This window comes from Narcine bancroftii, chromosome 4, assembly GCF_036971445.1.
Source record: "Narcine bancroftii isolate sNarBan1 chromosome 4, sNarBan1.hap1, whole genome shotgun sequence".
Classification (NCBI taxonomy): domain Eukaryota; kingdom Metazoa; phylum Chordata; class Chondrichthyes; order Torpediniformes; family Narcinidae; genus Narcine; species Narcine bancroftii.
In genome coordinates, this window is record NC_091472.1 from 123,062,104 (window position 1) to 123,089,210 (window position 27,107).

At 45.4% G+C, this 27,107-nt stretch overlaps 1 protein-coding gene and 1 long non-coding RNA gene across 3 annotated transcripts in view; one reads left to right on the forward strand and one right to left on the reverse strand.

Annotated features, from left to right (window-relative positions):
- Positions 1-27,107, forward strand: part of LOC138761089 (uncharacterized) — a 247,081-nt gene that overhangs the window by 75,341 nt on the left and 144,633 nt on the right. The window lies entirely within an intron of this gene.
- LOC138760233 (seizure 6-like protein) overlaps positions 1-27,107 on the reverse strand; it is a 126,413-nt gene that overhangs the window by 54,946 nt on the left and 44,360 nt on the right. The window contains exons 7-9 of the mRNA XM_069930565.1: positions 21,316-21,482; positions 14,412-14,606; positions 3,793-3,931 (exon numbers count right to left, since the gene is read on the reverse strand). Of these exons, the coding sequence (XP_069786666.1) occupies positions 3,793-3,931; positions 14,412-14,606; positions 21,316-21,482 (501 nt within the window). The remainder of the gene's footprint in view (positions 1-3,792; positions 3,932-14,411; positions 14,607-21,315; positions 21,483-27,107) is intronic.

Genomic DNA, 27,107 nt, shown 5'->3' on the forward strand with positions numbered 1-27,107 from the left:
TAGGTTTCAGTATCTTTATTCCACCGGTGGAGTTTGATAAAGGCACATATCAGCTCACTCAATCCTGGCCTGAACTCAATGCTGGTGTTTAGTTGGGATTGGAAAGGACCATTCAATGGGCAGCAACTCCTTCAACATCCCTTGATCTTTACCATTGGGTGAGACTGCAAGCTAGGGCTCTAGGTGGGGAGGCTTGATGTCCAGAGGTCTCACCACCACTAACTCAAGTGTAGAGTGTCCCATCACATCTAAAATGAGTCAGGAGAAATGAAAGACTGGAGATGCTGAAATCTAGGGGAAAAGCCAAACTGTTGGAGAGACACGGCAGGTCAGGCTGCATCTGTGGAGAGAAAGGGACAGTTGATGTTTTGGGTCATGACCCAGCTTCAGGACTGAGGGGCCGTCCATTTCCTTCCATGGATGCTGCCTGATCTGCCGAGTTCTTTCATTAAAAAAATATATTTTTATTGGTGTTTATATTATAAATACTTAACCAGTACAGATATATATTGTGCTATAAGATTCAAAGGAAAATAAGATATTACAAAAAAGCTTTTCATGGTAAAAAGAATTCAGAGTACAATCATATTCACCACACAAAAAAATGCAAAAGAGAAAAAAAATAATCAAAACCCCCTACAACTAAACAAGGTTAAAAGTTAACATATAGGAATCAAATGACAACTACTTGGAAATGGACAGCACAGCACCAACACTTCAGAACAACCCTCATTGTTAAGATTATGTGAATGGTCCATAAAAGGGCCCCATAGGACGAAGAAATAACGCAGTATTGCTGAGTTCTTCCAGCAATTTGTTTTGTCGCTAAACACAAGGCAGCTTTCTTTGTGTTGGACTGTAGCAGAAAATTATTAATAAAGACAAGCCAATGGGGACAGAAGAACTAAAATATACGAAGTTGGGTTTAATTAGATTGCTGCAGGGAAACAAAATGTCCAGGGGTTCGCATCAAACATGATGGCTAAATTTAACTCAGACTCTGCTGCTTCTACATGATATCTGTTTCTGTATATTTGTGTGTGAAACACAAAAGTCTGCTGACTTTGTATTATAGTAAAAACACACAGAAATGCTGGAGGAACTCAGCCAATATCTCAACATCTATAGAAGGTAAAGATATACTACCGACATTTCGGGCCTAAGCCCTTCTTCAAGGAATAAGCAAAGAGCCGGAAGGTGATGGAATAAAGACTGAAGACTGGCAGAGGGAGGAGTCCAGACCAACAAAAGGTGTTAATTGGATATGATAAGAGAACTGAGAATTTATTTTGGTTATGTGAAAGGAGACAAAGGGAAAAGAAAAAGACATACATAGAGAGACAGAACTGGGGGAAAGGTGACATGGGGAAGAATGGAGGGGTGGTGGTTTTAATGGAACCCGGAGAAGTCGATGTTGGAGGGTGCTCAGAGATGAGGTGTTGTTCCTCCAATTTGCGGGTGGTCTCAGTGTGGCAGTACATGAGACCATAGACAGACATGTCAAAAAGGGAACAGGATGGGGAATTGAAATGGGTAGCCACTGGGAGATCCACACTATTGTGACAGACAGAGCCGAGGTGCTCAACGAAGCAATCTCCCAGTCTGCAACCAGTCTTTCTGTTGCAGTCGAGACCACAGCAGTAGATGACCCCTGTAGATTCACAAGTGTTGCTTCACTCGGAAGGATTGTTTGGGGCCCTGAATGGTGCTGAAGGAGGACGTGTGGAGCATTTCCTCCAGTTGCAAGGGATGGTGCCAATGGGACGATTGTTGAGGAGGAAGGAGTAGCAAGGGAATCATGGAGGGAGCGCTCCCTGCAGAAGGCGGAGAGGTGAGGAGAGGGAATATGAGTCTAGTAGTGGGGTCAAGTATTAGGTGGCGGAAATGGCGGAGGAGGAGGATTTGAGGCCGGAGGGGTGGTAGGTGAGGACAAGGGGAATCCACATATTCATGTGCCTATCCAGAAGCAGTTCAAAAGGTATCTATGGTTTCTGCTTTCACCACTACTCCTGGCAGCCCGTTGCATGCACCTACCACTCTATGTGATTAAAAAAAACTTGCTCATGTCTCTCCTTCAACCAACTTTAAACACATGGCTTTCTAGTATGTGATATTTTTACACTGGGGAGAGAGAGATTCTGACTCTTTACCCTATCAATATCTCTCACAATGGTTATTGTGGGGATGCACAGTTAGCATAGCAGTTAATGCAATGTTATTACAGCATCAGTGAGCCAGATTTGAATCTGGCACTTTCTGTAAGGAGTTTGTACATTCTCCCTGTGTTTGCGTAGGATTCCTCCGGGTGCTCTGGTTTCTTCCAACATTCCAAAGTACATGGTTATGAGGTTAGCTGGTCACATGTAGAGAAGTATAGTCTACTCAAGGATAGTCAGCATGGCTTTGTGAAGGGAAGGTCGTGCTTCACAAGTCTAATTGAGTTTTTTAAGGAGGTAACAAAGAAAATTCATGAGGGTAGGGTGGTAGATGTGGTCCCTATGGATTTTAATAGGGCATTTGACAAGGTCCCCCATGATGGACTTGTTCAGAAAGTCATGAGGCATGGGATCTATGGATAAAATGGCTATGTGGATAAAAAAAATTAGCATGCTTGTAGAAAGCAGAGAGTAGTAGTGGATGGAAAGTATTCTCCTTGGAGGTCGGTGACTAGTGGAGTTCCGCAAGGATCTGTTCTGGGATCCCTGCTCTTTGTGATTTTTATAAATGACCTGGATGAAGAGGTGGAAAGATGCTGATAATAGGAAGACTGGAGGAGTTGTGGATGATGCTGAAGGTCATTGTAGGTTAGAAAAGGATATAGACAGGATGCAGAGTTGGGGATGGAGTTCAATGTGGATAAGTGTGAGGTGAATACAGGGTTAATGGTCAGTTACTTGTGAGTGTGGATGAACAGAGGGACCTTGGGGTCCAAATCCATACATCCCTCAAGGTCGCCGCGCAGGTTGATAGGATAATTAAGAAGGCCTATGGGATGTTGGGCTTCATTAATAGAAGGATTAAGTTCAGAGTCAAGAAGCCATGTTGCAACTCTACAAATCTCTGGTGAGACCACACCCGGAGTATTGTATTCATTTCTGGTCACCTCATTATAAGAAGGATGTTGAAGCTATGGAGAGGGTGCAGATGAAATTTACCAGGATGCTGCCTGGATTGGAAAATATGTCTTATGAGGCAAGGTTAGCAGAGCTGGGACTTTTCTCTTTAGAGTGTAGGAGGATGCGAGAAAATTTAATAGAGATTTGCAGAATTATGAGAGACATAGATAGGGTGGACAGCCAGTTTAGGGAAGTTTAACACAGAGAGTTATGGGTGCCTGGAATGCCTTGGCAGGAATGGAGGTGGAGGCTGAAACATTAGAGTCATTTAAAAGACTCTTATATGGGCACATGGATGGAAGAAAAATAGAGGGTTATGGGGTAGGGAGGATTTCATATTTGTTTAAGGAATATATGAGTCAGTACAACATTGAGGGCTGAAGGGCATGTGCTATGCTATAGTGTTCTATGTTTGTATTTGAATGGTGAGGGTTCATGGGCCAGAAGGACCTGTTACCATGCTGTATCTCTAAATTAAATTAAAATTTAAATTATATTTACATTTAAATTTGTCCATTGCTACATGGCTAATTTTTCTTACAACAGTAACACCACAGGAGAAATACTTCGTTGCATGCCAAGTGCTTTGAGATGTTATAAGTAACACTACAGGAATGCAAGGCTTCCTTAATTGTTTTCCCAATGATAAATGAGCACATCGGTGTGAAATACTCACAGCTGAACATCAAGCAACACACGCTTGTCCTCGCCAACGTGAATCTTCCAGATACAGTCTTCTCCTTCATCGTATGGTTCTGGCCAATTTGGTGAGAGAATAATTCCAACCTGGGTGTTCAGTTCTCCACCGCACAGTGCTAAGGCAAGGCGGGGGTGGGGGGGAGGGGTGCAAATCAGTTAAGATTAGGCTTAACCACCAGCCAAACCAATGATACAAAACTGAATACACGTCAGTAACACTGAGGTCCTCTTGTCAAAGGAAACTCATTGTCTCTTTCTAATGTTAGCTCATTGGTCTGAAACATTCTTTTCTCTTTTTATTTTAATAGACTCCAACTGACCTCCTGAACATGTCCAGCATTTTGTGCTTTTATTTCCAATTTGCTCTCAGTTGTTGGATACAAAATGCACTTGGATTTCATGAGATCACGAAAGGCATTACATATTGCAGATATGTCCAATTACAATGGACAACAAAGATTTTGCTTCCTGAACACTTCTGGGTGTATTTGGGCTGCTGATCATGAAAATCACCTTAAAATTTCCTATCATGTACTGTAGTTAGATATAACCTAGTTTTGTGATTTCCTATCATATTTTAAGTCTATTTGTCTATTGCTTACAAAACAAGAGGTTGTTTTGATCAGTCCAAGCATGCCTGGGCATGCACTCAGTGCAGGTACTATGCAAATGTTGTCTTAGGCCTGGCCACGCTTAGTCAGAATAGATGCAGACAGGCTATAAAAGCAGCTCACATATACAGATTCTGTGCGTTACATTAGATTGAATGCATATTGATGCACTTGTTCTTCAGGCAATAGCGTAGTGAATGTATGTAACAATAGCAACATGTCTGGAACATCTGGTGATCAAGTGTCACCCATTCTACCTGCTGAGGGTGTTCACCTCCATCATCCTTGTTGCAGTGAACATTCTGTCCCAGGCTAGCGTCAGGTCAGCACTGGAGGGACTGAGCACTGTGATAAACAGCCTAAAGGACGGAACACCATGATGCCTTCCTGATCATTGTGAGAGACTTCAATCAGGCCAACCTGAAGAAATTTCTGACAAACTACCACAAATACGTCACATGCGAGACCAGGGGAACCAACACATTTGACCACTGCTACACCACCATGAAGAATGCATACCAAACCATACCATGACCGCACTTCAGCAAGTCTGATCACCTGGCTGTATTTCTACTCCTGGCGTACAAGCAGAGACTGAGGACCACAACACCAGTAATAAAAATGGCGAAAGTATGGTCGAGGGAGGCAAAGAAGCTTTTGCAGTTCTGCTTTGAATTGGTGGACTGGAATGTATTCAAGAACTCATCCATAGACTAATGAATATGCAACAGGTGTCATCAACTTCATCAAGATCTGAGTGGACAAGTGTGTGCCCACATGCACATACCGGGTGTTCCCCAACCAGAAGCCCTGGATGAACCAGAGAATTTGCAACTTGCTGAGGGTGAAAACAAGGGTGTTTAAAGCTGAGATCTAGATCTTTACAAGAAATCCAGGTACGACCAGTGGACGGCCACCTCTGAAGCAAAGTGGCAGTTCCAGATGAAACTAGAGACAGAGACAGATACATGGCAGCTATGGCAGGGAATGCAGGCCATTACAGGCTACAAAGGGAGGGCAAACACCATGGATGTTGCGATGCTTCACTACCCAATGAGCTGAACACCTTCTATGCCCACTAGAACCAAAGAACTAAACATTGCCTTCAGGTACACAATCCTTTATCCGGACATCTAAAATCTGTAAAGCTCCAAAATCTGGCAGGTGGGGAGAGAGACGGCAGTGCGAGTCAAGTGTGCGAAAAATCGGCATCATGATTCGGGCGGGTGAGGGGGAGACTGGCAGCATAAGTCGGGCGGGCGAGGGGGAGAGACTGGCAGCGCTAGTCTGGCAGGTGAGGTGGGTAGAAAAGATGGCAGCGTGACTGGAAGGGGGTGGGGGGTGGATATGGCAGCACAATTCGGGTGGGCTTAAATCTGGCTTTCCAAAATCCAGAAAAATCCAAAATTCAGAACACACTGTCCCCCAAGAGTTATGGATAAAGGATTGTATACCTATAATCCCTGCACTAGAATCCCTGCAAAGACTGAGGATCCTGTGATAGCTATCTCTGTGGGCGACATCAGAACATTAATCAAGAGGGTGAACCCTCGCAAGGCGTCAGACCCTGACAACGTACCTGGCAGGGTACTGAAAGTTTGCGCCATCCAACTGGCTGGAGTGTTCACGGACATTTCAACCTCTCATTGCTGCAGTCAGAGGTTACCACCTACTTCAAAAGGGCATCAATCACCTCAGTACCCAAGAAGAGTAGTGTGAGCTGCCTCAATGGCTATCACTCAGTAGCACTAACTTCTACTGTGATGAAATGCTTTGAGAAGCTGGTCATGGCCAGAATTAACACATACCTAAGCAAAGATCTGGACCCACTGCAATTCGCCTATCATCACAATCGCTTTACAGCAGATGTAATATTACTGGCTCCCTACTCAGCTCTGGATCACCTCGAAAACAGCAACTCATACATACAGCTGCTTTTCAAAACTACATCTCGGCCGTCAATACCATTATTCCCTCAGTGCTGGTCAAGAAGCTACAAACTCTAGGCCTCTGCAACTTGATCCTTGACTTTCTCATAGGAAGACCACAGTCAGTATGAATTGGAAGCAACGTCTCCTCCTCACTGATCATCAACACAGGCGCACCCCAAGGATGCATGCTTAATCCACTGCTCTACTCATTATACACCCATGACTGTGTGGCCAGGCACAATCCCAATGCTATCTAAAAATATGCCGATGACACCACAGTTGTTGGCAGAATCACAAACGCCAATGAGGAAGCGTACAGGAGGGAGATTGAATAGTGTAATGGTCAATGTCAGCAAAACCAAGAAGATGACTTTGGTCATCAGGAGGAAGTCAGGGGAATACAGGCCAGTCCTCATCGAGGACATCAAGAAAGCTCGCCAGCGGCTATACTTTGTGAGGTGTCTGAGGAGATTCGATATGTCACTGAAGACTCTCATAAACTTCTACAGGTGTTCTGTGGAGAGTATTCTGGCTGGTTGCATCACTGCCTGATATGGAGGCACCAACTCTCAGGACAAGAATAAACTCCAGAGGGTTGTAAATTCAGCCTGCGACATCACAAGCACCAGACCTCACTCCATTCACGACATCTACCTGAGGCAGTGTCTTAAAAAAGACCCCCACCACCCAGGTCATGCCCTCTTCACTCTATGACCATCAGGAAGAAGGGATAGGAGCCTAAAGATGAGCACTCAGCAGCACAAGGACAGCTTCTTCCCCACTGCCATCAGATTCCTGAATAATCAATGAACCAAAGGCACTTTTCGTGCAATATTATTTTTACTTTTTTTTAATAGTAATGTCATAAGATGGTTAGAATATGAATGTTTGCTCTATGACACTGTTGCAATCACCAAATTTCATGTCTTGTTCATGACAATAGATTCTTTTGATTCTGATTCTATGTCATTGAAAATTTATTTTCTGTTTTCACTCTTGGACTTCTTCCCTGCTGATCTTGGTGCAGGCAGAGATGAACATGTTGAAAGGTTTCACCGGGAAAAGTGGAATCAGGGCAATTGGAATCCATCAAGCTGGCCAACTATTTTTGGACATTGACATGATGGGCATCAGATGCTGAGTGTAAATGAAAATCGGCGGCAACATTTTAAAGTCAGTTGAACTCACGCAATATGTCATCATCATTATGCAATTAAACATGCCAAATTCTTTTAAAGTTAATTTAATGTTTCTCCAATTTCCTTTGTGATATAGCAAATCTGAAATTATCTCTGTGTTGAGCATGAAATTGTGTATCATAATCCACAATTTTTTTTCAGGAAGCAAAACTTTTGTAAACATTTGTTGCCCAGTGTTATTCTTTGAACTGGTCTTGAATTTGAGCAGAGACCTGATATCAATTGCGTTAGGTGAAGGCTTGGTTTGAGCATCTAATCTGATTTTTTACATCCAACAACTCTGACATGGGTTTTACCCCACTGGATAGAAATCGTAACCAAATTTGCCAATAATACAAAGCTTCAAAAAGGTAAAATACTTATAAAACCCTTGGTAGATCCTGTGGATAAGTGTGAATTCTTTCATTCAAAATGAACGCATTTCTTTTGAAGGTCAATAGAGAGAATTGTTCTGTTAGGGATCTTGCAGTGCAGTTTATTTGATTATCTGCATCATTAGGCATTGCTCTGAGCTGTAACTGTGAATATCTGTTTATCTTTATTGCCTCTTTTTCTGCACATGGCATGTTGTAATTTAATTTATACTACTAGTTGTTGGTGCTTCTTACATGGCTACAGCAAGTAAGAATTTCAGTGTATCTGTACATTGTCTTTGCCCTCAGACAGCTCCAAGAAAAGTGTAGAGAACAAAACAAAGGACTCTACATCACCTTTGTTGACCTCACCAAAGCCTTCGACACCGTGAGCAGGAAAGGGCTTTGGCAAATACTAGAGCGCATCGGATGTCCCCCAAAGTTCCTCAACATGATTATCCAACTGGTACTTATGTATATGACAATAAACTCTCAAATTGTACTAGTAACCAGAAGGCAAATGAGTGATAGTTAGATTTAATCTTAATCTGTTCAATATACTAAGATCAAAGACAATCAGCAAGGTAGATAACTTATTGAGGTTCCGTTGCCAGGTATGTTGTCACATGAGTGGAATTCATTTTTGACCTCTATTGGGGGGGGGGGGGTAGATTGGGACAAACTATTTGCCGGTAGTACTCCCCTCTCAATATGTGGCTCTGTTGTTGCCAGCAGATGATCATTATTATAGCACTTGATTGATGTTGCTGATCAAAAATGAATTCTTACCTCTCTGTTCATTCCGATATTAAAGATTTTACAACTGTAATTAACAGAGGGAAGCAGCAGCTACACTGCTCCTGCAATAACACACACAACCGGACGGGTTGAGCTCAGTGAGCAGACTAGTTTATTGCAGGCTGCTTGGCTGTACTTAATACTCCCAGCCCGGACCTGGCTGAGAACCGTGCTGGAGGGTGCTGACGTCACCCGGGCGTCACGTGGTCCCCCAGCACGGGCTTCTGAGCCCCATGCTGGGAGGAAGGGAGCACCCCCGACAGCGCCATTTTGGCCGGCTGCCCCGCCGTGTGGCTTACAAGCGGGGCCGGTTCGCCTGCCGAGTGGTGAGCCGCCGCACAGCCGCCTCCAGAACCAGTCCTTTTTCGCCGGGTGGCCTCTCTTCTTGGGCTGGGCTACGACCACGGGCTCAGTGGGATCGAGGTGCCCTGGCTTCAGCCTGTCCATGGTAAACAGCTCCTGCCTGCTGCCAATGTCAAGCGTGAACGTGGAGCCAGAACGCTGTATAACCCTGTTCGTCCCCTCGTATGGTCACTGCAGAGGTGCCGTGGTTGGTCCCCGCTGAACGAAAATGTACTCCACGGAAAGCTGTTCGCCAGGAACGTGAGATGGGCAGGTACCATGCCTGGGTAGTGATGGGGGTTTGAATGAGTCCAAGCATGCCCTGAAGTGAGGAAGTAGTTCATGCGGCGACTGCTAGGGATTGTGAGGTGCATTGACGAACTCACTTGGTAGTGCCAGCGGCACACCATAGACCAGCTCAGCTGATGATGCCTGCAGATCTTCCTTGGGAGTGGAGTGGATGCCTAGGAGCACCTAAAGCAGTCGTCTGCCCAGTCGGGACTGGTGAGGCAGGCCATGAGTGCTGACTTAAGGTGGTGGTGCAAACGTTCGACTAGTCCATTGGCCTGCGGGTGGTAAGCCGTGGTGTGGTGTAGCTGGATCCCCAACCTGTTGGGGAGCTGCGCCCAGAGCGCAGATGTGAACTGGGCACCCCGATTGCTAGTGAGGTGACCCGGGACGTCGAACCGGGCGACCCAATCATGCAACAGTGCCCGGGAGCAGGAGTCGGTGGAGGTGTCTGGCATCGGGATCGCCTCAGGCCAGCGAGTGGTACGGTCCACCATCATAAACAGTTAACGGTTGCCCTGGGAAATGGGTAAGGGCCCGACGATGTCCACGTGAATGTGGCTGATCCGTTCCTGGACATGCTCGAACTCCTGTATGGGCGCCCTGGTGTCCCTGTGCACCTTGGACATCTGGCAATGGTGCATGTTCTGGCCCTGCCCGCAATCTGCTTCCTCAGCCTGTGCCTTATGAACCATTCTACCACCATCCGGACCGTGGACCTGATGGACGGATGTGAAAGGTCGTGGATGTGACGGAAGACCTGCATGCACCACTGCTGGGGAACCACTGGTCGTGGGGTGCACATGGAGACATCACACAGGATAGTGCCTTCGCCACTCGGAGTCGGGAGGTCTCGGAACTGCAGGCCCGGGATGGCAGTCTTGAAGGCCCTCGTCTCCTCATCAGACTTCTGGACCCGGGCAAGCTGGTCGAAGTCGAGGCCGGGCATCAGCGTGCAGAAGGCAGGCCATGAGAGTACATCGGCAACCACATTGTCCTTCCCTGCCTTGTGCCGAATGTTACATAGAAGATAGGAGCAGGAGTACGTCATTCGACCCTTCGAGCCTGCTCCGTCATTCAACGAGATCATGGCTGATCTTAAAGTTCAGTACCCCGTCCCTGCCTTCTCTCCGTAACCTTTAATACCCTTATACTGAAGAAATAGATCTAATTCCCTCTTAAATAGATTTAATGAACCTGCCTCTACTGCCCTCTGTGGCAATGAATTCCACAGATTCAACACCCTCTGGGTAAAGAAATTCCTCCTCATCTCGGTCCTAAATGGTTTGCCTATTATCCTCAAACCATGGCCCCGGGTTCTGGATTTTCCCATCATTGGAAACATCCCATCTGCATCCATTCTGTCCAATCCTGTCAGAATTTTATATGTCTCTATGAGATCCCCTCTCAATCTTCTAAACTCCAGGGAGTGTAATCCCAATTTGCGCAATCTTTCCTCATAAGTCATTCCTGTCATTCCAGGTATCAGCCTGGTGAATCGCCTCTGCACTCCCTCCTTTGCAAGAACATCCTTCCTGAGATAAGGTGACCAAAACTGCACACAATTCTCCAGGTGTGGTCTCACCAAGGCCCTGTAACAGCTGCAGTAAGGTATCCTTGTTCCTATACTCAAACCCTCTTGATATGAAGGCCAACATACCATTTGCCTTTTTAACCGCCTGCTGTACCTGCATGCTCGCCTTCAGAGACTGATGTACAAGTACTCCTAGGTCTCTCTGCACTTCCCCATCTCTTAATCTATTGCCATTCAAATAGTAATCTGCCCTCCGGTTTGTATTACCAAAGTGGATAACCTCACATTTATCCACATTGTAGTGCATTTGCCATGTATCTGCCCAATCCCTCAATTTATCCAAATCACACTGGAGCTTCCTGACCCCCCTCTTCTGTGCACACAACCCCTCCTAGCTTAGTGTCATCTGCAAATTTGGAGATATTACATCCAATCCCCTCATCCAGATCATTAATGTAAATTGTGAACAGCTGGGGTCCCAGTACAGGTCCCTGTGGTACCCCACTGGTCACCGCCTGCCATTCAGAAAACGAGCCATTTATCCCAACTCTCTGTCTTCTACCTGCCAGCCAGTTCTCAATCCACATCAATACTTTGCCCCCAATCCCAATGAGCCTTGATTTTGGAAGCCAGTCGTTTATGCGGGACCTTATCGAAGGCCTTTTGGAAGTCCAGGTGGTGGTAAACTCCGAAACGAAGGAGAGGTGACACTCCTGGCGGGCTAACCAGGGATCATTTGCCATCGTGAGCGCCTGGGTGAGGGGTTTGTAGTCAGTGAAGATGGTAAAAGTCCTCCCCTCCAAAAAATAGTGGAAATGCCGCATCACCAGGTACATGCCCAGTAACTCGCGGTTGAAGGTACTATACTTTCATTCCGGCGGGTGGAGCAGGCGGCCAAAGAATGCCAGCGGCTTTCAATGTCCATTCACCTGCTGCTCCAAGATGACACCGACGGCTGTGGCAGAGGCATTGACAGAGAGTGCCATATGCAGGTCGGTGTGCAGGTGGGCAAGCATGGTGGCCTTTGCGATGGCGTCCTTGGTGGCCTTGAATGCAATGCAGGCTTCTGGGTTCCAAGCAAGCATTTTGTGCTTGGCTGCGATGAGGGCGAATTGCGGCTGCATGATGTGCACAGCTCCCAGGATGAAGCAGTTGTAAAAGTTGACCACACCCACGAACTCCTGAAGCAGTTTGAGACTGTACGGGCGTGGGAACTCCCTGATAGCGGTGAAATTCGCAGCGGTGTGCATGGCTCCTTCGACTGTGATGGTATGGCCCAGGAACTGCATGGACTCTTTCCCGAACTGGCACTTGGCCGGGTTGATGGTAAAGCCGAAATTGGCCAGCCGGGAGAAAAGGTGGGCCTTGTGTTGTGCCTGGTCCTTGCTGGCAACGAGGATGTCATCCAAATAAATAAAGACAAAATCCAAGTCCCTGCCCATAGAGTCCATGAGGCACTGGAAGGTCTGAGAGGCATTTTTGAGCCCGAACGGCATGCGCACGAATTTGAACAAGCCAAAGGGGGTGATGAATCCGTCTTGGGTATGTCCTCAGGTTGCACCGGGATCTGGTGATATCTGCGCACCAGGTCAATCTTGGAGAAAACCCTTGCACCGTTCAGATTGGCTGTAAAGTCTTGGATGTGAGGGATGGGGTAACGGTCAGGAACTGTTTTCTCGTTGAGCCGTTGATAGTCTTTGCAGGGACAGCAGCCGCCGGAGGCTTTTGGGACCAGGTGGAGTGGCGAGACCCACGGGCTGTCAGACCGAGGAATGATCCCCAGTTCCAACAGGCACGAAAACTCCTCCTTCACCACCTGGAACTTGTCAGGTGGGAGCCAGCGTGCCTTGACGTGAACCGGTGTGCCCTAGGTGGGGATGTGGTGGGACACCCCGTGGCGCAGTGTGGCATCGGAGAACTGTGGCTTGAGGTGTGTCGGGAACTTGACCAGGATTCGCTGGAACCCGTCTCTGGGCGTGCTGATCGTAGTCATCTGTGGTTGCTCCGAGCAGGAGGTGTTGAAGCAAATGGCCTGGAAGGTACGGGTATCCACCAGGCACCTACCTCGAATGTCCACCAGAAGCCCGGTGCGAGGAGGAAGTCTGCACCCAGGATGGCAGTCGGGAGGGATGAGATGGTGAACCTCCACGCGAAATCTCGTTGCCCAATCTGGAAGTGGACTGTCTTGTCTCCATACGTCTGGATTTCTGTTGCGTTGGCCGCACAGAGGGGAGGTCCATGAGGTCAGTTCCTGGACTCGATGGCTGTGTTTGAGATGATGCTGATCTGGGCTCCAGTGTCAATGAGGAACCGCTGGCCACTGACTGAGTCCCATAGGTAGAGGAGGCTGTGTCCTTGGCCAGCCACCACAGCTATTAACAGTGGCCGGCCTGGTCGTTTCCCTGGAAAGAGCAGGGCTGATGACACTTCCGAGCCTTGGCTCCCCAGCGCGGGTGATAGAAGCAGAGGCCTGGAGCGGATGCTGTGGCCTTGGTTATGCTCTTGGGGGCCCTTGCAGGGGCAGGATGCTCTACCGCAGTTCTAGGGGTGGGCTTAGCGTGGTTGTGTCTGTGCCTTGTGACCTGCTGGACCGCTGAACCCTCCGGGAATCACGCGAGTCATAGCTCTTGGGCTTTCTGGGCCACCTTCCTCGGGTCGGTGAAGCTCTCCTGAACCAGCAGGGGCCGGATGTCCCCGGGCTTATGGTCGAGGAAAATGTGCTCGAAGAGTTGGCAGTTGGTGTGCTCACCCATGAGCGCGAGCATCTCATCCATCAGCTCCATTGGGGACCTGTCCCCCAGGGCATCGAGGTGCACCATCCGAGCAGCACGCTGATGTCTGGATAGTCTGAGGGATCCGGAAGCACTCGCTTGATGGTCTCGTATTTGTCTTTGGCAGGTGAGTGCTGAACAAGGTGCAGCACACGTCTGGAAGTGGCCTGATCCACATGGTAGAATTTGGTCGGGTCGGACGAAATCTGGTGGAGATGAAACTGAGCCTCCGCGTGGCCGAACCAGGTCTCTGACTCCTGAACCCAGAATTCAGGCAGTTTCACGCTATAGCGCTGATCCCAGGCTCGCTCATAATGGGTCAAAGATGTTTGAACCAGTCGGGGTCACCAATTGTAGCGGCGGCTACACTGCTCCTGTAACCAGACGGGTTGAGCTTAGTGAGCAGACTAGTTTATTGCAGGCTGCTGGGCTGCACTTATACTCCCAACCCGGACCTGGCTGAGAACCGTGCTGGAGGGTGCTGACGTCACGCGGGCATCACGTGGTCCCCCAGCGCGGGCTTCTGAGCCCCATGCTGTGAGGAAGGGAGCACCCCCGACAGCACCATTTTGGCCGGCTGCCCCGCCGTGTGGCTTACAAGCGGGGCCGGTTCACCTGCCTAGTGGTGAGCCGCCACAAGAGCAATTTATTCTAGTGCCAAACATTCAGCCTGTTGGAGATGCTAATCACCTTGCTTTTTTGTGAGTCTTAGCTCTACTTCATTGGCTCAAGAACTGTTGGCAGGAAACACATTGAAGCTTGTACTCACCCCGACAGAGTGGCTCAGACCCATTCCAGTAGGGGTCCCTGATGTCAATGCATTCAATGATGGGTGATCCGTGTTCCATTGTGTAACCTGGATCGCAGGTGAACTCCACCACTGCCCCTACACTGTAGGAAGGATTGGTTGTCGTGAAGTTCCCGTTCTGCATGTACGGCTCGAAACAGTGTCCGCGCTCAAAGGCTGTGAAGAAGGAAGAAACATCTCACTCAGTTTGGGGGGAATAAAGCTACAACTTTGAAGGATTTGAGATAAAAAGCAGACAAAAAGGGAGATGTCTTTATTTAGCAAAAAGCTTGAAAGGCTTGAATAGAAGCCCCTATGGTAATGGAAAAAGCATGGCTGCCATTTGTGCCCTGCAAGTTCCCAAATGCTGCAAGGTAATCCTTTGCTCTTCTATCATATTGACAGAGCAAAAAATGCCAGCTGGGACATCAGAGAGGAAGCACACATTGAGTCTGTCTGAACCTCAGGACCATAACCCCAATTTTGAGGCTGGTGATTTCATTTGTTCCTTTTCTCTGATTATCATGTCAGTCAAAGGTTATAGCACTGCACTCTGGCAATGAAAGAACTGAAGGAGCATTTGGCCCTTTCAAATTGCCATGTAAAATGTAGTTAACCAGGAAATTTGTATGTTTATCAACCCAGGTACATGGCAATTGAAAGGGTTCAACTGGATCAACCTGGTGAGAACCAAACCAGGTCCCTGACCGACCTCAGAAGTAGTCATAGAACCCAGTAAAACTTACCCTGATATCCTGCTCCAGTGGTTTGAAAATGGAAATGGTGATGTCAGCACTTGCTGAAAAGAAAACCTCTGGCTGAGGTGGCCGCTGGCGCGATCAGGGGAAAGTGGTCACTACCGCAATAGGAAGAGAGGGGTTGCTACCACGATCTGGGGAGAGAGGTCACTGCTGCAATTGGAGGGAGAGAGGCCGCTGCCACGATCGAGGGGTGGGGGAATGTGAGGAGTCACAAGTGGTGGCTGCTGTCACAATCAGGGGGAGAGTGGGGGCTTCTGGGATGTGCCGCTGCTGCGAATGCCACTCCGGTTCGCAGCGATGGCTTAATACAAAAGCAATGGCTGTCTTCCTTACCCATAATCCCCTATGCCGCTGGAACTGCTCTGGTACTGGCAGAGTGGTTCCAGTGGCATGGAGCATTATGGGTAAGAAAGATGGGATTGCTCCCACACTCCCGCATTGAGCCGTCGCTGCGAACCGGAGTGGCGTTCACAGCAGCACCCCGCCACCCCATTCATGGCAGCGGCACGTCGATGGGAAGGATGACTGAAGGGGGGGGGGGGGAATGAGGTGACTGACAGTGTGGTGGGGGTGACTGACAGGTGGTGACTGATGGGGGGGGACTGACGGGGGTTGGCGGCTGATTGGAGGGGGGGGCTACTGACAGCTGGTGAGGGAGGAAACTGCCGACCAGTGAGTGCGTGACATGTCACTCACCACGTCATCATGGGGATGTGGAAGTCAGCCTGCACCTTTGAAATGAAATCAAACGGCAAAAGAACACACAGCAGAAATATTTCTTCAAAGCTGCAGATTTTATTATAAATGTTCAATTCGTATATGGGAAGTGAGGATGACGAGTCAAATATCTCAAGCAGAAATCTCCTTGAAGTCTCAGCTCTCACATCAAACATACAGATGGTTGCTTCTATATTTATACAATTTCAAATGAGTAAGGGGCAGAATGACCCTCATTTTTAATGTTACATCATTCTATATATGAAAAAATGGTTTTCCAGCCCTGGCACCTGGCTTTTTGGTGTTTACTTTTCATAAGACAGAATAGAATGATGTTATGCTAACTTTATCTTTGCTTTTCATTGTATCAGTGCCAATTCTCAAAGCATTGCAAGATAATATTTGCAGCTGTCTAACTGTATTCAGCCATCTTATGTCACACTAAAGGTTTGTCTCCCATCTTGTGTTAAAAGCAAAAGTTTTAGCATTGAGATGCAAGTTAAAAGCCTTAAAATATAAGTGAGATATAATTCATTCTTCTACATGGGCGGGATCCCCCTTAAATCACTGGGTTGGCGATTTATCAGGTAGGTCTGGCTGCTATCCTGCACCTACAACCCAGTTATTGCACCTGGATCCCAGGAGGGCTACCCGGGTGCTGCAATTTGAAAGCACCTACTGAATTATAACATTGTATAGGCAAGTGTTCCACTTCTGGGTGAGACCAAATTGTCTTTCCTCTCTTGGCAGTATTTTAATGAAGAGTGAGCAGATTATCCCTGGAGTCTTGGCAAATATTCAGCCCTCAGCTAAGACTTGTAACAGGTGATCTGGTCATTGTGAGAACAGTTTGTGAATAGGGTGTCATGTAATTTTCTACATGACAACAGAGACTCTACACCAATGACATGATGCTTTTTGACATCCAGATGTTAGAGAAAGTGTTACATAAATAGAATTCATATTTAGACCCAGCAGTTTTGCTGTTTCTTTTATCTGTCAAATCAGGCCTCTGTCAATCCGGGGAAGTGTGAAGTGATACATTTTGATAGGTCAAACTTGTAATTGGAGTACATGGTTAAAGGCAGGAAGAACAGAGGGAATTTGGGGACCAAAACCATAGATTTCTCAAGGATTGATAGGATAGTTAATAATGCTTGTGGTATTCTGCCTTTCATTAGTCATGGGAGTAAGTTCAAGAGCAATGAGATAATGTTGCAGATCTATAAAACTCTGGTTAGACCACACTTGGAACACTATGTTCAGTTCTGGTCACCTCATTGCAGGATGTGAAGCCTTGGAGAGGATGCAGAGGAGATTTACCAGGACATTGCTTGTATTCGAGAACATGTCTTATGAGGAAAGGTTAACAGAGCTAGGGCTTTGGAGTGAAGAAGGATGAAAGGTGACTTAATAAGGATCTAAAAGATTAAGAGAAGCATAGATCAGGTGGACAGCCAACACTTTTTTCCCCAGGGTGACAGTAGCAAACACCAGAGAACATTTGTTTAGGGTGAGGGAAGGAAAGCTTAGGGGAGACATCAGGGGTAAGCTTTTTACATGGAGAGTACTGTGTGCATAAAATGTGTTGCCATGGATGATGGTGGAGGCTGGTACCATGGGGATTTAAAAATTCATAGACAGGCATATGGATGCAAGAAAAATAGAGGGTTATGGGTGTGAGAAAGGGAGGTTGAGATTGTGGAGTGGGTTTATATTGGTCAGCACAATATCATGGGCCGAAGTGCCTGGACTGCGCTGTAATATTCAATGTTCTATGTTGCATCTCTCAATTATAAACACAAACTTCTGTCTCCTCCATTGACTCCATGTACATCTCCGGCTCCTATAAAAGTCAGCCAACGTTCTAAAAGACTCGGCACTAGCAGGTTTTAAGATAATTTCTTCCCTGCAGCCATCATGCTCCTGTACAATCCCACAATAGTGCTCCCCTTGAATGTAAATAAATAATTAATGAATTGGCTGTATGAATATTAGATAGAACCTGATAGTCTGTTTGCAGAAGAACTTTTCTCACTGTACTAGGTAATTTGTGACAAATAAATTGTAACTTATATGCTTAAGTGTTTACATTAAGCTTGACTTTATTCTTTACAAACCTTGCCTGAATTTTCCTGAACTTTTTCTTGATGTGTTTTCTAAATGTGTGAGAACTAGTGTTTCCACCAATGCTTTTCCATTTATATAAATTGGAATGCAGTTCATTACAACACATCAATAGGCTGAATGATGGGTGTTCAAATTTTTGTCTATTAACATGAATGAAAGCTATTAACTTTTCAACAATCAACAAAAAAAAAGAGAAATATAAAAACTGCAGATGCTGGAACTTTTATCACCCATCATTCAGTTTATTGCCAAGGTCAGTGTTGTAATAGTCAGAGCTCCCAGAGATTGAGGACCTTGGAAATATTTTTGAGCCAACAATGAGCTGTTGGATGAATTCAGTGGGTCAGCATCCATGGGTAGAAATGAGACTTGAGTTAGGGTCCTGATCCAAAATATTCTGTCCATGGATACTGCATCAAAAAATTGGGAGAAAAGAAAATAAGAAATAGGAGCAATAGGGCCATCTGGCTATTCGAGCCTGCTCCGCTATTCAATAAGGTCATGGCTGATCACCTACCTGCCTTTTCCCCGTTCTCTTAATTCCCTACCCACTTTGGCTAATTGAATCGGAAGTGCATGCACGTACACAACCCAGCTCCCCCACACACCCACACCCACAACCACACACCTGAAATTCGATGGGCCTAGGTGGAATAAACAGTTTGCAAAAAATTAGATGGGCCAATGGTTTCTATGCTGTAGTGTTCCACGGTTCTAAATTCTAACCAAATTGCTTTAGACCAGGGGTGTCAAACTCAAATTCACCGAGAGCCAAAATTAAAAACTTGGACTAAGTCGAGGGCCGAACTAAATATTTATTGAAAATTTTCAACAACATCTGCATGTTTTCTCTCAACATATGTAATGTTAAACTTTTTCTTATTAAAATAAATTTTTAATAATAGTTTTGGTTAAACTCTTTCCATAAGAAGCATTAACAAATAAGAAATAAAATATTCAATAAATAATATTTCTCTCTAGCCTTTAAGCCAAGGATCGCACGTTGCCGAGAAGCATGCCAGGGAGTGGAGGTCTGCAGGGAGCTCTCCCCAGCGCAGACAACAAACCTGAGCGGCATCCGCCCCCCGCCCCCTCTCCCTCCTCCGCCCCCGCCTCCGCCTGCCGCAACCGCCGCCAACAACCCGAGTCCCCGCTGGTCTCGCCATCTCACTGGGAATACCGTGAGAGCGGTGGAACTCGTCCGCGACCTCCACCCCAGTGGAAAGTCCGATGCCCAGCAGCACCCGCCCACAGATGAAGCTCAAGGAGATGTGGAGGTGACCCACCACATCTAGCCACATGGAGCTAGGCGGCGGGTCCGTTGTAGCTAGGCGGCGGGTCCGTTGTAGCTAGGCGGCGGGTCCGTTGTAGCTAGGCGGCGGGTCCGTTGTAGCTAGGCGGCGGGTCCGTTGGAGCTAGGCGGCGGGTCCGTTGGAGCTAGGCGGCGGGTCCGTTGGAGCTAGGCGGCGGGTCCGTTGGAGCTAGGCGGCGGGTCCGTTGGAGCTAGGCGGCGGGTCCGTTGGAGCTAGGCGGCGGGTCCGTTGGAGCTAGGCGGCGGGTCCGTTGGAGCTAGGCGGCGGGTCCGTTGGAGCTAGGCGGCGGGTCCGTTGGAGCTAGGCGGCGGGTCCGTTGGAGCTAGGCGGCGGGTCCGTTGGAGCTAGGCGGCGGGTCCGTTGGAGCTAGGCGGCGGGTCCGTTGTAGCTAGGCGGCGGGTCCGATGTAGCTAGGCGGCGGGTCCGTAGTATCGGCGCCGCTGTGAATATCTAACTAACTTTCCCGTTAACTATATTGGTGTACTGCTGTGCCTGCTGTGGAAGTGCTAAAAACTACTATGGTATTGCTTGCTGCTGTGCATGTGCTATACTTGCGCGGCGGCCAGCGGGCCAACTCTAATATATATTTAATATGTTCTTGTGGACCAAATATAATTATATCGCGGGCCAAAGCACACGCTTTAGAGCCTCAATATTTCCATGTTATTCGCTAATTTAAATCTACAAATTTCAGCACCAGGATTGGTCATACCTAATGAACGACACACAATGTGGCAGTTTTATTGCTTCAATCATTTGGAGGAAATTTCTTCTTTGGCAGAACACTCTTGCTGAAAAATTGACTTGTTGCAACTACAGATAGACCCTGACTTATGGTGACCCAACTTGCAATATTTCAAAGTTACAATACTCACAATCTGGTACTTTCAGTTTCAAGTTATGGTGACAGGCGGCGTGGTGACGCAATGATGTTACTCTTTCACAATGCTGGGCAATTGCAGCATAGCACGAGAGTAGCGTTCAGCACACACTAGCAGTCATGAGTGCACTGTACAATACTGTACAACAAACTAGCCAAGATATAAAATTTGCTTCGCGTCCAAGTCGCGTTGTGTCAGAGCTGAGTTGCGCCAAATTTGCATTGTGTAAAAATGCTCATTGTGTCATGTAAAACTCGGGTCGCATCAAATCAGAGTTATGTTATGTCAAGTTTGTGTCGTGTCAAATTTGCGTCGCATCAGATTGTGTTATAATAAAGGTTTTCAGCATCTAAATAAAATTTAAATTAAAAAATGGTAGGGTGAATTGCAGTAATGTTTTTTTTTCAGTTTAAATTGTGTTGTAATAAAGGTTTTCAGCATTTAAATTACTGGTAAAGTACCATATTGTTTCAACATGATAATTTCAACTTATGATACAAGTCCCAGAATGTAAGTTGGAGTCTACTTGTATGGGGTTTCAGAGAACCTCTCTGTGGTTTCCATAGACCATTTCCACTCTAACCATGAGCAGTAATCATATGTGAGAATACACACACACACACACACACACACACACACACACACACACACACACACACACACACACACACACACACACACACACACACACACACACACACATGAGAGAAATGTGGAGAATCTGCAGCAATTCCGTGCAGTGACTGGGAGATCGTACAAACTCAATCACCAGAGGTCAGGATTGAACCTGGGTCACAGGAGCTGTGAGGTAGCAGCTCTATTAGTTGTGCTACCATGGTTACAAATGCATTTTTGTCATTTTTCAAAGGATTGGTGACATTCAAGTTCCCATCTCGAGATATTTTCACTGTTATCCTTGGGGCGAGTCTAAATCCTGTCTCTCACACAATATCTACTTCTGCACCCATTTCCCCAATTGCAATGAAAGGGAGTTAGTTGGGGTGTGAGGGGAAGGTTGAAATTCTTTTCATTTACTGGACCCATTGATTGTATGTATGACTTGAAGTGAAAAATGATTGAATACCTTCATATCGAATGTTGAATCCTCCTGCTGTCGATGTTTCATCAGAGGTGAACTCAATCTGGACAAAGTGACCATTGCTAATCAAGCCTTCGAGTGGGAAGAATTCATTCTTTGAGGAATCGTACAACACTGAGGAAGAGGCACCTTGTCCACTGTAGATGATGAGTCTAATCAATAAAGAGAAAGCAAAGGAAATAAGAAACTAATGTGTCACATCCGATGAAGTATAATCAAGAGTGAAGAATCTTGAGTTGTTCTTGGAAGAGCGATTGTTGTGAGAGGTTCTGATGAAAGAAGGTCACGACACAAAAGGACTGAACAGAGGGTATAGAAATTACTCTCAATAGCGGAAGATTTAAAGGGATATTGCCCAAATGCAGGCAAATTAGACTATCTTAGGTAGTCAACTTGGCTGGCATGGACAAGTTGGGCTGAAGGTCCTGTTTCCTTGCTGTACAATTCCATGTGTCTAAAAAGCAGAATGAAAGTCTGGCATAAAAACAAAAGCTGGCAGGAGGAATATCTTTTCTATGCACTGTGATTAGGATCCATAATGAACTGCCAGAGGGAATGGTGGAGGCAAATTTGGTGGCAGCATTTAAAAGGAAATTAGACAAGCTCTGGAAGGAAAAGAAAATAATTGGACAACGAAGAAAGGGCAGATGAGCAGGAGTAGCTCGATTCCTCTTGCAAGGAGCTAGCATGGACTCGGGCTGAGTGATCCCTCTGTCATTCTGCCAAGCAGGACACTGAATTTCTAATCCAGCGATTTAATGAACAATAGGACAAGAGTTCAAACACTTTGTTCCCTCTGTCCAATTCCCTGATTGAATTGCAAAGGATTTGGTGTTTATAAAAGGTTCTGTACAGGTAGAAATGCATCTTTTCCTTCAATTATAATACTGCACTGGTGATTGAATCAGATTCCCCCCAAAAAAGATCTGTTCATAAAAATTAGCAGAATATAACAGCTTTACAATGTTAGGGGCTGTTAAAAGCCTCCTTAACACAGATGTCAATAAATTATTGTCAATTCAGAACTCCAGGAGGTTCCTAGTGTCAACGGACTGATTCAAAAAGCAAATGAGTGAATGAAGAATTCATCATCATTTGCATAAAAGTGTACAGATGCAATGAAGGTCTTAGCTGCTGCAGCTTTCCAGTTACATAACAAGAATTTAAGTATAATTATCACATAAACATCACCAAAATTTAAAAAAAGCGTGTGAATATAAAAGGAGGAGAAAAATATTCACAGATGGCAGGTAATGCAAAAAGTGCTTATGTCAGTGATGCAGACAAATCTTTGGTTTAAATAGTTGATGCAAATTATAGTTAACCTTGCACTTAACTCAAGGACACCTGAGGACAATATGTACTGTGTTTAAAGCATCAGACATTGAACAGTACAGGTATAGGGTCTTCGACTCATGTGTTTGTGCTGAACATGAGGTCCAAATCAAGGGGTTGCTTGCACATGATATCCCCTTCATATTCATGTTTCTATACTGACCTTTCTTAAATACTACTTTTTTTAAAATCTCCTTCCACCACTACCCTGGCAACCTGTTCCAGGTGTTAACAAAGCTTGTTCTACACATTTCCCTTAAACTTTCTCCCCATCAGTTTAAAAGGATGCCCTCTCGTGTGCGACGGAATTTACCCCCCCCGGGTAAAGATTCTGACTATCCACCTGATTTGATTTGATAATGATCAATCAGGTCTCCCATCGTCCACTAATGCTCCAGGAAAAATAACTCAAGTTTGTCCAACCTCTCTCCATAACTCATACCCTTTAAGACAGGCAACCTCCTGGTGAATCTCTTCTGCCTCCTTTCCAAAGCCTCCACATCTTTCGTGTAAGGTGCCAAGCAGAATTTCACACAGTATTCCAAGTGTGGCCCAAACAAAGTCTTACTGTAAGCAGCTGCAATCTGACTTCCTTATTTTCATACTCAATGCCATGCCAATGGGGCAAGTATACCAGATGCCTTCTTTATCACCTGATCTATTTGTGTGACCACATTCAAGGAGTGAAGGACCTGGACACCAGACCCCTCTGCAGATCAATAGTAGAAAGTTTAGAGTGGGAGGGGTGGTGGTGTACTCCCACCATTAGTTGTTTGCTGCTACTTCTTTTATACACTGGATAAGGGAATCCCAGGAAATGGACTTGTCCCACCTTGGCACTCAGCCACCTGTGAATTGACTGAGCTCAGACAATTCACAAACTGTTCATTACTTTTCATAAGCTGGTTGAATGGGTTGTTAACTGCCAAAGAAGTACAAAAGGATAATTTTCATAGATGCACTGTGAATGAATTATTTTTGCCAAGTTCTGCCAACTGGATTGTGATGGTTTGAACTACCATATAACTATTTAACAGTTTACTGCGCAGAAACAGGCCATATTGGCCCTAAGAGTCCATGCTGGTTCACTTGAACAACTCCACTAGCTCCCCCACCCCCATTCTCCACCCATAGCTCTCCAACTCCCTCATATCCATGTACACATCCAGCCTTCTCTTAAATGACAGAAGGGACCCTGCTGCAACTATCTCCTCTGGAAGATCATTCCATTCTGCCACCACTCTCTGAGTGAAGAAGCATCCTTTAACATTTCTCTTAAAGTTTTGCCCCCTTACCCTTAACTTATGCCTTCTTGTTCCAACCTCCCCTGCCTCAGGGGAAAGAGTCTACTTAAATCTAGTCTATCTATTCCCTTCATAATTTTAAATACCTATATCAAATCACCTCTCAACCGTCTACATTCTAATGAATAAAGTTCCAGTCTCCTTAATCTTTCTCTGTACTCTAGATGTTGTAAGCCAGGCAACATCCTTGTAAATCTTCTCTGTACCCTCTCCACCTTATCTATATTCTTTCTATAATTTGGAGACCAGAACTGAACACAATACTCAAAACCTGGCCTCACCAATGCCTTAAACAGTCGCAGCATCACTTCCCAGCTCCTATAATCTACACTATAATTATTGAAGGCCAGCACTCTTAACCACCCTGTCTACATGGGAATCCACCTTCAAGGAACTCTGTGCCATAACCCCAAAATCCCTCTGTTCCTCTGCATACCTTTGTGCCCTCCCCTTGACTGCATTTGTCCTATTCTGGTTATTTTTTCCGAAATGCAGCACCTTGCACTTGTCTACATTAAATTCCATCTGCCACTTTTCCAAATCCTTCTGTAATCCAAGAAATCCTTCCTCACTATCCACCACTCCCCATATTTTTGTATCATGTGCATATTTGCTTACCCAGTTAACCACCCCCTCTTCCAAATCATTAATATAAATGATAAATAACAGGGGACCCAGTACCGATTCCTGAGAAACACCACTCTTCACAGGCTTCCTTCCTGACAGACAGTTGTCCACCATGACTCTCTGCTGTCTATCTTCCAGCCACCTCTGAACCCATCTCATTATCTCTCTATTAATTCCTAGTGATTGAACCTTCCTTACTAACCTTATATGCGGAACCTTATCAAAAACCTTACTAAAATCCAAATTTATATCACGTCAACCCCCCCCAACCTTCATCCACTTTTCTTGTCACCTCTTCAAAAACTCAACAAGATTCATCAAACATGACTTTCCCTTCACAAATTATGCTTGGTGCCCTGATCAATCCCTGCCTCTCCAGATATTTGTACATACTATCTCTAAGAATACTTTCCTAACACCTATCTGTCTTTCCTTTACACTGAAACTTGCTGAATTTCTCTGTTTGCTTTGTTTTGTGCTCCCATTTTCAGATTTTTTAAAATTTGTGTGGGACTGTCCCTTTAAGAGAATAACTTTTGCACTGCCCTGCAGGCTTTTGGAGTGTCTGTGAAACTGGCAGTAGGCTTTGAACAGCATATTCCTGAAATGGATGCATTTGAAGAGAAGCAAGGCAGTGTCCCTAAATCCCATGTGCAGAGACCATGTGACCAGCATATTGAAGAAGCAGTACACGTCTTTGTTCAGGGGCCACGTTAAGGAGACAGCACAGGAGAAAACAGCTCTCTGAAGAAGAAATACTGTGCTGGATTGGTGTCATACATGGTTATAGACAATCTGTCTGATTTCCTCCTGTTAGTTGTAGAGGATGGAGTTATATAGGCAATCTGTTTGATTTCATCTTGTTTATTATATAGGAATTAGAAGACCACTCCATGCCCGAAAAGAGTTGAGGACACTTTTGTCCAATTGACCCACGAAAAGAGTTCTGGGAGCTTTGTATTCATCATTTGCTTTGTGTTCCCTATGCCAAAGAAGGGGGAGTTTTGCTTGGCACTCGTCTAAAAAGGACATTTTGTTGGAAGCACCTCCACAAGGGTATCATAAGTTAATCAACATTCTGTTATCCCCAGTCTTTTTCACCCACTTCATGCACTGCTAATTTCATCTTAAGCCTGCATGTCGCATCCATCTAAAGCCTGCGTGCCACGTCAATTTCAAGCCTATGAGGCAACATTAGGATTTTCTGAAACTGAACTTTGAACTTCCTTTTGAGAATTGAGCCTTGAGGTGTAGTGGCCTGGGGTATTCCACACACATATACACCAGTATATTCATGCAGAGTTGGGGGTTAAGTTAGATAAGTATAGATAAGTTTAGTTATGTTTAGATACATGTAAATGAATTAGATGAGATGTTATAGCATTGTAAATTAATAATTAAAAATATTATTTTAAATACATCACTGTCTGGACTAATTTCTATTGCTACTGTCTGGTACATAACAACCTCACTACAGAGAAGTGCAGCTATTATGTGTCAGTGGTAGACTGAATGGGTGTGGATGGGGTGCCATCAAGCTTGTGTTGAGCTTTTTGTGTGTTGTCAAAGCTCCACTCATCCAGGGAAGTGGAGGATGTTCCATCACACTACCGACTTGAGCCTTGGACAGAGTTGGGGGAGTTAAAAGGTGAGTTTCTCACCGCAGAGGAGATTTGCAGCACAGTTAGTGTAATGGTTCATGCAATGCTATTACAGCACCAGCAACCCGGGTTCAAATCCAGAGCTGTCTGTAAGGAGTTTGAACGTTCTTCCTGTGACTACATGGGTTTTCTTTGGGTGCTCTAGTTTCCTCCCACAGATGATGTTGGTTGGCTAACTGATCACAGGAGTGGAAGGATCTGTAACCATGCTCTATCTCTAAATATAAAATATTTAAAAAGTCAGTGGTTTATTTTATATAAATAATTTATTTAAATTTAATTAATATTCACGTTGTAATTAATTTCCAAAAGTTGAATGTGATTTTAAATTAATGCATTATTTTAACATTGTTCTTACTTTTTTAATGTTCATAAATTATTGAGTTTTTTTTCATCTGCTTCTAAATTCAGATCATGGATTGAAATAGCAATTTTTCTGAGGAAGCTTTTCAAGTGTATAAACTCATATTTAGTTTGGTTTTAGGAGAATTTCTGTAAAATAGCTCAGCAAAGTGATGTGGCCATGCAAAGGACTTAGACGTGTTTTGGTTGAGCTCTCCGTGAAGAGTACTAAATAGACAGTTAAAACTTGAAAATCAAGATTTTCTTCATCAAAAATGGATAAAACTAGCACGAAGAAGCCAAGGCAGCCAAGAACAAAGATTGAAGAAGCTCCTAATCAACCAGGAACATCGGGTGAAAGTCCGAAAGGGAGCCGTGCAAAAATGGCGACAGGACCGGCAGAACCAGGTAAAACTGGGGAGTCGGGTCAAGAATGAAGCTTCATCCTCGAAAAAATGGAGAATTTGAGTAACAAATTCATAAGTGTTAAGACGGTGATGAGAGATAT